Genomic DNA, 14,393 nt, shown 5'->3' on the forward strand with positions numbered 1-14,393 from the left:
CTCCCCATCTTTGCTTTCTCAAGCCATGGCTAACCGAATCCTTCGGGTGCCGTCCAACAATCACATACCATGGAGGAGTGTCTATTTTTGTTAATTAATTTGGGACTGGGAATCCCATTGCCAGCTCTTTTTGCAAAATTATTGGATAAGCGGATGAAGCCACTAGTCCATTGGTGAAAGTTGCCCAACAAGATTGAAAGATAAACACCACATACTTCTTCATGAGCTATAAAACATTGACACAAATAAGAGGTAATAACTTTTGAATTGTTTAAAGGTAGCACTCAAGCAATTTACTTTGGAATGGCGGAGAAATACCATGTAATAGGTAGGTATGGTGGACACAAATGGCATGAATATTGGCTCAAGTATTTGGATGCATGAGAAGTATTCCCTCTCGATACAAGGTTTAGGCTAGCAAGGTTATTTGAAGCAAACTCAAGTATAAAATGGTGCAGCAAGACTCACATATAAACATATTGTAAGCATTATAAGACTTTACATCGTCTCCTTGTTGTTCAAACACCTCAACCAGAAAATATCTAGACTTAGAGAGACCAATCATGCAAACCAAATTTTAACAAGCTCTATGTAATTATTCATTAATGGGTACAAGGTACATGATGCAAGAGCTTAAACAAGATCTATATGAGCACAACAATTTCCAAGTATCACATTATTCAAGACATTACACCAATTACTACATGTAGCATTTCCCGTTTCCAACCATATAACAATTAACGAAGCAGTTTCAACCTTCGCCATGAAAATTAAAAGCTAAGAACACATGTGTTCATACGAACCAGCGGAGCGTGTCTCTCTCCCAAACAATCATTTATTCAAACAAAAACAAAAACAAAAGCATACCGACGCTCCAAGTAAAGTATATAAGATGTGACAGAATAAAAATATAGTTTCAAGAGAAGGAACCTGATACTTTGTCGATGAAGAAGGGGATGCCTTGGGCATCCCCAAGCTTAGATGCTTGAGTCTTCTTGAAATATGCAGGGATGAACCACCGGGGCATCCCCAAGCTTAGACTTTTCATTCTTCTTGATCGTAGTATATCATCCTCCTCTCTTGACCCTTGAAAACTTCCTTCACACCAAACTTCAAGCAAACTCATTAGAGGGTTAGTGCATAATCAAAAATTCACATGTTCAGAGGTGACACAAACATTCTTTTCACTTCTGGACATTGCATAAAGCTACTGGATATTAATGGATCAAAGAAATGAATCCGACATAGCAAAAGAGGCAATGCGAAATAAAAGGCAGAATCTGTCAAAAACAGAACAGTCCGTAAAGACGAATTTAAAGCTGGCACCAGACTTGCTCAAATGGAAAAACTCAAAACTAATGAAAGTTGCGTACATATCTGAGGATCACGCTCGTAAATTGGAAGATTTTTTAGAATTTTCTACAGAGGCCTGTGCCCAGATTCGTGACAGACAACAATGCTGTTTCTGCGCAGCGATCCCAAATATAACATCAACTTTAGCATAGAAACTTTACTTGGCACAAAAACATGATAAGGAGAGGTTGCTACAGTAGTAAACAACTTCCAAGACACAAGTATAAAACAAAGTACTGTAGCAAAATAACACATGGGTTATCTCCCAAGAAGTTCTTTCTTTATAGCCATTAAGATGGGCTCAGCAATTTTTGGTGATGCACCCGCAAGAAATAGTATTTGAAGCAAAAGAGAGCTTCAAGAGGCAATTCAAAACACATTTGAGCCTAACATGCTTCCTATGCAAAAGAATCTTATACACAAATGAATTCATGAAGAGCAAAGTGACAAGCATAAGAGGATAAAACACGAGTAACTTAAAGATTCTCAACATAAAGAGGGGAAACTTAATATTATTAAGATGCATATAAACATATTTCCCTCTCTCATAATAACTTTCAGTAGCATCATTGATGAAATCCACAATATACCCGTCACTTAAAACATTCTTATCATGGTTCATATTTATAGAAGTATCATTGATTTTGGCATAAGAAGAGCTATTCTCATTAATAGTAACTAGCAGGTTTGCCCGCGCATTCGCGCGGCTAGATTTTTTTTAGTTCTTTCATATTTGTATTTCACACAATTAATTGGTTCATACCAATAATCTTAGATAATATATAGCAGTTAGTATTATGAAGGAAATGCAGACAAAAAGTATACTAACTTTACTTGGGCATCGTCTTTATATATTGATGAAAATGTTGTAAAAATTCAGTTTCACACATTCTATTAGATCTTCTATTTCAAAACGAAGCCATGACATGCATTTCTTTTTTCTGCCAATTTTTCCATGTTGCAAAATGTTATCTGATTACGATTTTAAATATTATAAATGATTGTAGCCAAGTGTTCATTAAACATGATCGGATTTTAATGATTTTTTTCTTATTAGTTATATTATACTGTTCAAAGGATTTAAGTACGCATGTGATCATCAAAGACCGCATGCAATGTAATCTCTTTCAGCCTGGCTCACTAAGTCACCCCTTGCCTGGGTTAGATGAGTGGATGTATAATCAACCCAATCGGGTTCAAGTCCTAAATGGGATTATTTTTCTTTCAAAAATCTGATTTTTTACTTTTAATTAAGAAAATCTGATGAACCATTCCCTGATGTATATTTTCGTTTCATGGCGAGGCCAGGATATACATGTCGTTGACATAAATTTACGTTGAGAAAAGTAAAATCTCTTCTGTTATCCAATTTTTTTTGGTGAATCACATATGTATATGAAGCTGGTATTTTGTTAATGAAATTATCCAAAAAAAATACCGATTTAATGGACTATGCATGGATTCTATTCTTATTTCTTGTTCTGAATTTTCCACGATAGAGTTATTTTTCTTAGCTAGTTTTCAAATATCACTTTATTTATGTCAACGTTCTAACCATATATAATAATTGATTTTCTCTAATATATACATGTTTGTCTTATATGCTCTTTAGGTTTTTTCAAATGTGCAGTTCAATTATTTTTTACATAACTGCTCTGCTGCTAGCTGACACATCCCGGCTGTTGAAGCTGTGCTGATCCAATTGAAAAGAGAAAAGTGTAAAATCTACAAACTGAAAAGAGAAAATTGAAAGGAGAAAACATCTCTAACCTTCATGTGTCTGCTTGGGATTATATAAGCTCAAATAACAAATTATCCGGCTTGGTGCTATCCAATTAGGGAAAATCCAAAAATAACTATATGATGTGAAAATATTTTCTGAGGCAGATGATTTCAGTTATCCACTGCGTAAATTTGTAGGTCAGAAATTAAAATCTACTTTGTCGTTAGTTTATTGAAATTGAGATCGTACCTTCATTGATCGACATATCAATCAGTTTGATTCTGTTCGTAGAGTAGTTGGGCGGCCATGGACGATATCCCTGTAAATAGATCTATCTAATATGGAGTACCGTGATTCATCCTGTTGACAAAGCTCTAATTCAATTGACATGACAGTTTTAATTACCTGACTGGCAGCTTGGCTTTCCGTGTCGTGTAGCTGGAATTGGACTCAATACTCAAGTCGATGCTGGTCGTTCAGAGGTTAAACGGATGTCAATCTCTGCTTCCGTCGCTGTACTTATGCGGCCTGGCCGTAGGCCTTGCCGTCTTTCGGCAGAGCCGCGCCATCGCTTATCATCAGATGAATGCCCACATGACGGCTCGTCGTTGGCCTTGCCGTGAACTCAGAGGTCTTGCTGTCCTCGTACAAGAACACATCGGAGACTATACAGCACTTGATACACAGGACGAGACACTGCCGTATGAAGATCCCCTCGACTACCGTGATTGTTGATCTGAAGAGAATCGGCCGGTATCAGAAAACCCACCTAATAAATCTGCAACGACTCCTTCATGCACATGCAGGCATGATCCTTGCGGACGGTGTATCTAGATAAACTATCCTTTCCAAGTTTATCTTTGTATCCTTCTTCAAATTAATTTTCATTGCGCACGTCTTATTATATCTGCCCGATCGGACTTTTTTTTTGCACAGTAGCTCTCTTAAATCTGAGCGGTTCAATTCTTAAAGGTTTATCCGAGCCATTGGTTGTCTTGTGTTTTAATTATATAATAGATTGGAGCAAGATTATTAGCAAGAATTTGAACATGGTAAACAAGTTGCATATTAAGGGAATGGTTTTTAGCAAGCCCATCATAACTATGACAAGTTTCATAAGGATAATTGTAACATGTGTCATATACATCTCTATAGCAATTATCTAAACCTGAATATGTAATATCATCATTTTCACTAAAAGTAGATGTCTCAAATACAGGATCTTCAAGCACAACATCCCCAAGCTTAGAGCTTTCAATATCATCGTTTAAGGGGACATGAATAATGCTATCATCATTAATTTCATAATCAGTACCAAAGAGATTTTCAATATCAAAGGCAGCGTGCTCATCCAAATCATGATCACTAATATGGATAAAGGGTATAGGAAGATCATCGTACTCAGATTCATTATCATAATAATCATTAGGAGCAACATACTTACGGTTACCTAGCGTTATCTCATTCATGCGGGGATACGCCGTTACCTCTTTCTTTTTATTCTCCTTCTTCTTCTTCTTCTTCTTCTTCTTCTTCTTCTTCTTCTTCTTCTTCTTCGTTCCCTTCTTCTTCTTCTTCTTCTCCTTCTCCCCGTTCCCTTCTTTAGGAGGAAGAGGCTTGAAGGGTGGCTTGTCCGCATAACCTGATTTTCTTTTAGAAACAATAGAAGAAACTTGGGAGGATCCCTCCTTTTCATTAATTAATTGAAAACACACAGCGGTCCTATCATATTTTGGCAAGGTGTCATCTTCTAAAATATTCTGTATGTAAGTATTTGTATGGTAATTATTAATGCAGTAAGAAAGACAACCATGCAGGACATCATCAATATCAAGATCGTTAATATTTAACAAAGAAATTTTTCTTGATAACTCTTCACACTTCAAAAATAAGGTAAGTTCATCATGCTGATTAGGAATAATTTCATCATCACAATACAAATTTGCAGCACTCATGGGGTTTGAATTATCATTGGAGGAACATTGAAAATTAAAATGACCAACTCTATGGCAAAGTTCACAAATAAAAGGATAGATGGCACACACTTTTTCTCCAAGATCATCTAGGGCTCTAGACCACTTTCTAGTTTTTTCATTTCTGTGATGGATACAATATTCATCTTCTATTTGATTAATTCCACAAGGTCTATGTATTCCACAAAAATTAACATGCTTATAGGAAATAGCATTCTTAGGAGTTTGAGCACGCTTATTGCAATTATTAACAACAATTTCATTCTTCATGCAAGCGTCTTTAAAAGGTTCATGATACTTATCAAAATTCTTCCTAGGCAATTCAATGTGAGAAGCAAAAGCTTTATAAAGATTTGCAGCAACTTGAGAGTCAAGACCATAAGTAGCACTCATATTTCGAAATTTATCAGTATTCATAAAAGTTTCAATGCATTCATAATCATAGTTTATACCTGACTCTTTACCTTTGTCGTTCTCCTAATCTTCAGCGTTCTCCTTAATCCGATCAAGAAGGTCCCTTTTAAACTCTTCTTTATTGCTCGTGAATGATCCAGAACAAGTAGTATCCAGCAAGGTCTTATCTTGAAAAGAAAGTCTTGCATAGAAATTATCAATGATGATATTACCCGGAAGCTCATGATTGGGGCATTTGAGCATTAAAGTCTTCAATCTCTCCCATGCTTGGGCAATACTCTCTCCATCATGAGGCCAAAAATTATATATATGGTTTCGATCTTTGTGAATTTCACTTGGAGGATAGAACTTGGAATAAAATAGAGGCACAATATCCTTCCAATCAAGAGAGCGCCCGTCCTTCAATAGTTTATACCAATGCGCCGCTTTACCAGACAGCGACATAGAGAATAGTTTCTTCTTCACTTCATCCATAGAGATACTGCACACTTGAATAACCCGCATAATTCATGCAAAAACAGTAAATGATTTCCAGGATGGACAGTTCCATCCCCTTCATAGCGGTTATCCATAACACGTTCAATAATTTTCATAGGTATTTTATACGGAATACTTTCAGCAGGTGGATTTAAAATATCAGAAGCATCATTAGAGTTATCGCATATGGGAGATAAAGCATTATCAAGCAAAATATTTCTTCCAAAGCGGAGGAGCTAAAAAGATTATTTTTATGTAAACTAGCTTCCCCAAGCTTAGACTTCTTCATAGCATTAGCAGTAATTGCATTCATACTAATAACATTGCTACTATCATGTAAATAAGGTTCCATAGGTTTTTTAATTTTCGCATCAAACAATTCTAAATTAGGAAAAAGATTAAAAAGCTCACCAATTTTTTTGTTGTTTTCCATTATGCCTAACTAGTGAAAATAAAAACAAGAAACAAAAAGATGCAATTGCAGGATCTAAAGGAAATATCTTCGAGCACACACACAATGGCGCCAGAAAAGTACTGTTACCTGGAACCGAAGTATGAGTGCCTTTTACCTTTCCTCCCCGGCAACGGCGCCAGAAAAGTGCTTGATGTCTACGGGAGCTTCTATTCTTGTAGACAGTGTTGGGCCTCCAAGAGCAGAGGTTTGTAGAACAGCAGCAAGTTTCCCTTAAGTGGATCACCCAAGGTTTATCGAACTCAGGGAGGAATAGGTCAAAGATATCCCTCTCAAGCAACCCTGTAATCACAAAGCAAGAAGTCTCTTGTGTCCCCAACACACCAAATACACTTGTCAGGTGTATAGGTGCACTAGTTCGGCGAAGAGATAGTGAAATACAAGTAATATGGATGTATATGAGTGGTAATAGCAATCTGAATAAAATATGGCAGCGAGTAAACATGCAACGAACGGTAAGTAAACGGTGTTTGCAGTATTAGAAACAAGGCCTAGGGATCATACTTTCACTAGTGGACACTCTCAACATTGATCGCATAATAAATACTTCTTCTCATATGCGCTACATACACTCTTGTTTGATAATGAACACATTGCGTAGGATTACACGAACCCTCAATGCCGGAGTTAACAAGCTCCACAATTCAATGTTCATATTTAAATAACCTTAGAGCATAATAGATCATTGCAAAATAAACCAAGAACTAACATAGTGCACCCACTGTCCACATTACACTATGAAGGAGGAATAGATCACATCAATACTATCATAATGATAATTAACTCCACAATCTACAAGAGATCGTGATCATAGCCTACGACAAGAACCACACGGTGCACACACTAATCACCTTTACACCAAGTAGGAGGAATAGACTACTTTAATAACATCACATGAGTAGCACACAACTAGTAGCGATACAAAGCTCATCATATGGATCTCAATCATGTAAAGCAGCTCATGAGATCATTGTATTGGAGTACAGAGAGAGAGATTAACCACATAGCTACGGTAGAGCCCTCAGCCCCGGGGGTGAATTACTCCCTCCTCATCATGGAGACAGCGATGGCGGTGAAGATGGCGGTGGAGACGGCGGTGGAGATGACTCCGGGGGCAATTCCCCGTCCGGCAGGGTGCCGGAACAGAGACTTCTGTCCCCGAATCTTGATTTCGCGATGGCGGCGGCTCTGGAAGGTTTTCTCCGTATCGTCGCTCTTCGTCGGTGTTTTTAGGTCAGAGAGGCTTAAATAGGCGAAGAGAGGGAGTCGGAGGGGCCACGGGCTGCCCACACCATAGGGGGGCGCGCCCCCCCCTGGCCCACGCCGGGGTGTGGTGTGGGGCCCCCCTGGCTCCCCTCTCGTCCCTCTCCGGTGCTCTGGAAGCTTCCGGGAATTTTAAGGTCTTCGGTCTTTATTTCGTCCGATTCCGAAAATATTTCTTTACTAGGATTTCTGAAACCAAAAATAGCAGAAAACAGCAACTGGCCTTTCGGCATCTCGTCAATAGGTTAGTTCGGGAAAACGCATAATAATGACATATAATGTGTATAAAACATGTAGATATCATCAATAAAGTGGCATGGAACATAAGAAATTATCGATACGACGGAGACGTATCACTCCTCCATCGCTCGACGCAGGAGGAAGCCGGGGGCGTCCGCCGCCGGTTCGAAGACAGCAATGGCGAAGCGGCGAGCGTGGTCACCGTCGGCAGGGGGCGCCATGTACACTTGAGCGCAGCAGGGCCGCGGCGTCGCAGGAGCAGCCGCGGACGGAGGGGGAAGCGTCGCGCCCAGCAGAGGTGCAAAGGTTGGAGGACCGCGGTGGTTTAGACGGGGTCCAGAACCAGCCGAGGGAGCGGGAGGAGCGGTCGTCGAGCGCTCCAGAGCGGAAGCATCAGAGGACGATGGCGAGGGGGGCGCCCCGCGCGGAAAAGGGGTTGGGGCCCTGGTGAGGAACCCACGCCGGATCCCAGTGGCAGCAGGGCTCCTGGGCGTGGGTGGCGAGTTCGAAGGGCGCATCCTGAGGCTCAACCTGCCAGGGGAGGCCCCAAAGTCATCAGCAGGGGCGAGGGAGGGGAGGGCAGGGGCATGGGAGGAAAAGATTAGGGGCGGAAGCTCACATCCTTTGGCCTTGTGACCGAAGCGCCCGCAAGCAGCACACCGAAGGGGCCCCCTGCACTCGCCGACGCCGTGCTCCGGTGATAGGCAACGGAAGCAGAGCCGGTGGCTGGGGTCAGGGGAGAAGACGAGCCGCCGGGGAGAGGAGGTTTGCTGGTGGGGAGGTGGCTTACTGAGCAGTGCCTCCAAATAGGAGCGTGGAGAGGCGAGGGGATCCGAGATCCCGGAGCATGGGCTGGCGACGGACCGGTCCGCCGGCCGCGCCGTGGGCAGAGGGGAGGCGTGCCCATCTTTTTCAGAAAACGAGGGAGGGTGAGGATACGGAGGCGCCGCGGCAGGCCAGGCCGGGGGCCAGGACAAGATCTCGCAGTGGGTCAACGAAGAGCTTGTCTCTGTGGCAGCCGCCGGATTCGCGGAGGAGGTGGGACTAGGGTTGGGAGTGCAGGGGTAGGAGATGGAGACGACGGTCCGCGGAGGAGAAGAAAGGGGAAAAAGGGGTCAGTCCGAGGGAAAAGGGGGGAAAAGCCTTTCCTCATATAGCAGGCCGCAAGCACGAGGGGAGACTGGGCCAGGAAGGCCCACAGGCCGAACGGTCCAAGCAGAACGGTCCACATCGCTGCTGCATGCAGGCCGATCGGGCGTTGATCGCGGGACGGGCACGTCTCCCGCCGAGGACGTGGAGGAGAACAGCACCATCTCCGAGCAAGGTGGCCACGCCGGCGAGCGCGCGCCACCGCTGCGTCCGCGTCCGCCGCCGTGCGATGGAGGCAGTAGGTAGAACGGCCAAGCCTAAAAGTTTTGTGGGCGAGAAGGAAGTCGCGGATGGCCGGAGACGCCGCAAAGGAAGAGAACTTGGCGCGGCCATGGCGGCGAACAAGAAAGGAGTCGGGGGAGGAGGTGAAGCGATAGTTCAGAGCGTTGGCGACGCAAAACCTGTTGATACGCGGCGATAACGTTGTCGGGGTAACCCAGAACTGAGCAAGCTCACAAGAACCGGCGATCGCACTGGCAACCATGGAGTGGAACATGCGCAGGATCGAGTCGAGGAAAACCGCACCTGGGGAAGGGCACGGTCCGCCGGCCATCTCGACGGCACGGGAGGGGACGCGTGCAGGGGCCACGCCGTTGGTGGAAACGATGGGCAGGGTGGCGTCGCGGCCGCGAGGAGGGGCGGGGTCGGCACTAGGAGCTCCGTCCACCAGAACCATATCCGCCGCAGGGGCGTCAGGGGGTTCCGGCGACCGCCCCGGCAAGGTCAGGGGTAGCTGTATGTGGGAGGTGGGCTGGAGGAGGCTGGCGGGCAGGGATCCTAGGGCTAGGCCGCCGGGTTCATAAAAAGAGGGACTCAAGGCCGCAACAGGAATCGAAGCCCGGTTGTTTACTGCATTATATAATGGGGCAAACCAGAAGTAGCTTACATTGATTTAAGTCAACACTCAATCACCTTAGTCAATTTGCTAGTTGAATAAAACACCAGCGATCGAGCATCAATGGCGACATGTTGTCATGGTGGGAATAGGTTAGGGCATCTCCAACCGGGCGACCCAAACGGACGGCCCAGCGCGTCCGTTTTGGGCCGTTTGCGTGGCCGAACGGACACCCGGACAGCGCACCGCGTCCGCGTGTCCGTTTGGGTCGCACGCTGCGCCCAACGCGCGGACGCACCGCAAATGTAATAAAAAAAACATAAATGAAAATGAAAAATAAAAACAGCACCAAATAAATATAAACTACTGGTTAGTTAAACTTAGCCCTATTTTGGGCAATTTTTACACAAAAGAAAGCCCTATATGGGCTTTAAACTAAAAAAAAGAAACCCTAGACAGGGTTTGCGAGCACGGTGGCCGCCGGCAGTACTACCCCCAGTAGTACTCGTCATCGTCGGCGTCGATGACGACGACGCCCCCCGGCGGCGACGCGCTGTTCCGGCTCGACACGCCGGAGGGCACCGGGGACTCCGGCCAGGGCTCCCACTCGCGCCCTTTCCCGGGCGGAGTGCGGGTTCGGCGGGCTCGCCGGCCTCGCGCAGCCGTGCCCCGCGCGCGGACTCCTGCCGGAGCTGCTCCTCCTCCGCCGGGCGCTCCTCCTCCGCTCGGGCGCGCGGCCCGGCGCTCCTCCTCCCGGAGCGCCGCCCGACGCGTAGCCTCCTCCTGACGGCGCGCCAGCTCGAGGAAGGCCCACGCCTCCGCCTGGGCGTCCTCCTGGGCCTTCCTGGCAGCCTCCTCCAGCGCGGAGGTGCGCAGCGCCTCGGCGAGGTGCGGCCATTTGGCCAGCTCGTCGAGGTCCAGCTGCTCGCGGGACGCCGCGAGCGCCGCCTGCAGCTCCGGGTCGGCCTCCTCCTGGGGCTGCGGCTGCGGCTGTGGCTGTGGCTGGGGCGCGGGCTCGTTGATGTAGAGCCCGCCGGGGCGGCGGCCTGCCCGCCTGGCAGGTGTGCGCGGCTGCGCGCGAGGCCGCGCCGTCGCGGATGTGAAGCACGTGCGCCGGCGCGCATCGTGCTCCACCTCGAACCACAAGTCCCAGTTGGGACTTGCGTCGCCGTACGCCGGGTCCTGCTGGAGGTCCGCCGGCAGCTGAGCGCGGCGCCTCCGGATCTCGGCGTAGCGGGCGCGGCCGGAGCCCGGGATGGGCGGCACCGGAACCCGATCTGGGCTCAGTGCCAGCCGTGGGGGAGGTGCACGTCCCCCCACGGCATTGGGACGCCGGCGTCCCGAACATCTGCGCCACCGCAACGGTGACGTAGATCCGCTCGCGTCTGGGAGGCGCCGGCGGCCCCATTGCGAACGCCGGCGGCGCGACTTGCCGGCTGCTGCCGGCCTCGTGGTCGTTGGCGGACGGCTCGAACTCGCGCTTCGGGGCCATGGCGGCGCGGAAGCTTCGAGCTCGCGCGTGCGGCCGGAGTGGAAAGTGGGGACTGGATAGGGACAGTCCCCTTCCCCAGTCCACATTTAATAGGACTGGGGCACCGACAGGTGGGCCAGCCACGCGGACAGGGCGGACACGCGAGGACGCCGCGTGCCATCCGCGGCCACGCAAACCCGGCCAAGATTTGGGCCGGGTTTGCGTCGTTCCGGACGCCGCGGCCGTCCGCTTTTGCGGTGCGTACCCGCGTTGGGCCGGGTTTTTGTCCGTTTCGACCCATCCGGACGCGCGGGCGCGGGATGGGTCGCCCGGTTGGAGATGCCCTTACTACGAAGCAGAATAGCAGTGAAGAGAAAAACTTGATTGCCCATGGCAACACATTCAGCAAGGTCCTTCAAACATACTTTGTTATCAAACACAGTCTAACTTTGTAGCAAAATGAAAGGAAAGATTTATTCCTAAAGGGGATATCCCCTCCGCATCAATCGTACGTTGTACACTTGTACATAGACATAATTACTGCAAATGTTTTTCATTCATAGTCACCAGAAAGTGCATAAAATGGATACAAAGCTCTCGTTTTGAGAAGATGACGCCAGATGCCACGAACACTAGCGGAACATACGGTCAAAGATCTTGTTGACAGTTGGAAGTGTGTAAAAAGTAGATAAATTAGAACCAGAACGCGCTGGAGCAGGAGTGTAGGGAGCAGGAGCTGGAATCCACTGCATATTCATGGTTGCGTACTGCGGTGGAGGGAAGCCAACACAGGCAGTACTGTAGGGAGCTCCTTGTGCTTGATAGTAGGAGGCGTAGTCATAGGTTTGAGCTGGGCCTGGGACTGAGCCAGCCGCTGTTATGTTATGTGCGATCATGGTCTGATTAGGAGCTAGGCTGAAGAAGTTGAGGTCTGATATGCAGTTGGTGATCTTCCTATCAACGTTATCTAAGTTGTCGGCCCTCCTGCTGCTGCGAATACCTGACAGGATACAGCTTTCCTGGCAGGACTTGATGATCGTGAAGGCTTCGTCGAGGGCATCTCTGAGCCTCTCCAGCCCGTGCACCGTCGCCATGTTGTTTCCAGCCGCCTTTGCGTAGTCCGGCAGGCCGTAGCTCAGATTCCGCGTGCGTCGGGCTAGCTCCATGCACTTATCCTTGTTCTGGCGCGCCGTCAACGCCGCGCTTCCGATCAGATGCACGACCGTCAGGATCGCGGTCACCAAGCTCAGTGGGTCGACCATCTTTTGGCGACCAAGCTAGCAAAACTTTTGGTCAGAAAGCAGAACTCATGGATGATTAACATCGGAGAGGACGATTGAGTGACACAGAGAGATACACGCATACCTCGCTCGCTGTATGTGCTGCACGGCGGTAGGACTGGCTGGTCGCCGCCGAAAGGTAGTAATCAGCAGGTACACTGCATATATGAACATATTCAACTCAGTAAGATTGAGGCATGAGGTGAGACCAAAAGGGAAGAAGAAGAGAGCTTGATCGAGGATGAACACTGGCCTGTTTCTGACTACTGCTTGCTTGAATCGGCGGGGTCGAAAACCGAGACAATACGAAGAGAGGAGGGTCTCTTACATAATGGGTTCTCCAGCGCAAGTTGAGTTCATGTGAACGGGCGTACTCGTACGCCTTTGGCCACAACTGGCCACACCTAGAGCTCTTAGAAGATTGCCGCGACTAGGACAATGCAAGTCGGTCGTCTTTCTGACTGGTTCTAGATCGGAAATGCAATTTTGATCTCAGGTACATATGCTCCTGCCATCGAGAAAAACAATTTGAAATATCACAAAAATTACGAAAAGAATGTCACGCGTATATGTCAACAATCTATGTCTGTATGCCAAGTTTCACGTGAAACTCACATTTGTGTCCTGTGTAAAAATGACTAGCAAATGCCTTGTGAAGAGCTTATTTTTAGCACCAAATTTTAACTTTTTTACACATGACACAAAAAGTATCGATTTTTTGTGAAACAACTTTGCAAACACATAGAACATCAAGATGCATCCGTGCAATTTTTGTCAGAATTTTTTGACATTATATAATACATTATATAATACGTTGATTTAAAAAAAAACCAGGAGCATGTGCTCCCGGGAGCAGAAACAACATGTCCGTTCTAGATCTACCGTTCTAGATCAACTTTGTTTTGAAAAACTGATCACTCCGGGTCAACGTACCAAATGTAGCTATTCGTCCGTCTACTCGTGGCCGGCCACTGGCCGTAAAACAGCCCATAAATATCAAAACTCAAACCTTGCGAATTCATGTGCTCCTTTCACCCCAACATACACTTAGCCGACTGGGAAGAAGATTTACATCATGCTTTGGGCAGTCACATTTTTCTCGCAAAGAGGAAGTACCCAACCTCTACATCAAAATGATGCATACGGGTATTTATTTCATTTATTTAACAAACATTGGCAAAGGTTTTATAAAGAAAATACAAACCAATGACAGCAAACGTGGCTGCAACGGAACCCCACGTAACACAATGATATGGGACAAATAGGGTCTAATTCCATTGTCACAACCATCATTGGCTCACTGGCCAAAACTAGAGAGCGCCTCATGTGCACGTTCTGGAAGTCACATCCACCATCTTCCCCAACCCATCTTCCAGCATCTAGAACAAAGTGAAGGTCATCGCCACGCTAGTCACCGAGACCACCATGGTTTCAACACCACTGTCCTGCACGCGATCACCTACGCACATAGGGTCCCCGTCGAGACCCGTCGACACCATGTTGCCGAGTCTCACCAACGGACGCAACGAAGTGTCCGGAAGATATGTCATGTGTAGCAACTATAAGAAATAGGCAGGATGAACACGCTCCACCATCGCCACCGACGTACCACGGGATCCTCCAGCCGCATCGGACTCCAAAAAACGATGACCCAAATAGGGTCATGTCCTAGATGCCATCCTTGTCTTTTCCGGGACCATATATAAGGTTTCCCACAAAGCAAAAAAAAAAAAAAAACCGGAA

General features: G+C 46.8%; 1 protein-coding gene across 1 annotated transcript; it reads right to left on the reverse strand.

Moving 5' to 3' along the window:
- Nucleotides 1–11,900: 11,900 nt before the first annotated feature.
- Nucleotides 11,901–14,149, reverse strand: LOC124655826. The gene is made up of 3 exons (XM_047194662.1): nt 14,118–14,149; nt 12,736–12,808; nt 11,901–12,647 (listed from the first exon to the last, which is right to left on the reverse strand). Exons 1-3 carry the CDS (start codon nt 14,147–14,149, stop codon nt 12,003–12,005), a joined length of 750 nt encoding a protein of 249 aa, XP_047050618.1. The 3' UTR covers nt 11,901–12,002.
- Nucleotides 14,150–14,393: the final 244 nt, after the last annotated feature.

This window comes from Lolium rigidum, chromosome 5 (genome assembly GCF_022539505.1).
Source record: "Lolium rigidum isolate FL_2022 chromosome 5, APGP_CSIRO_Lrig_0.1, whole genome shotgun sequence".
NCBI classification, from domain to species: Eukaryota; Viridiplantae; Streptophyta; class Magnoliopsida; order Poales; family Poaceae; genus Lolium; species Lolium rigidum.

What these genes read in the sequence shown, in the direction of transcription:
- LOC124655826 (XM_047194662.1), bottom strand. Translation starts at nt 14,149, where the DNA reads ATGGTGTCGACGGGTCTCGACGGGGACCCTAT. An exon ending in GGTCTCGACGGGGACCCTAT is followed by an intron (nt 12,809 to 14,117) that starts GTGCGTAGGTGA and finishes TCATATATGCAG; the next exon opens with TGTACCTGCTGATTACTACC. An exon ending in CAGCACATACAGCGAGCGAG is followed by an intron (nt 12,648 to 12,735) that starts GTATGCGTGTAT and finishes AAGTTTTGCTAG; the next exon opens with CTTGGTCGCCAAAAGATGGT.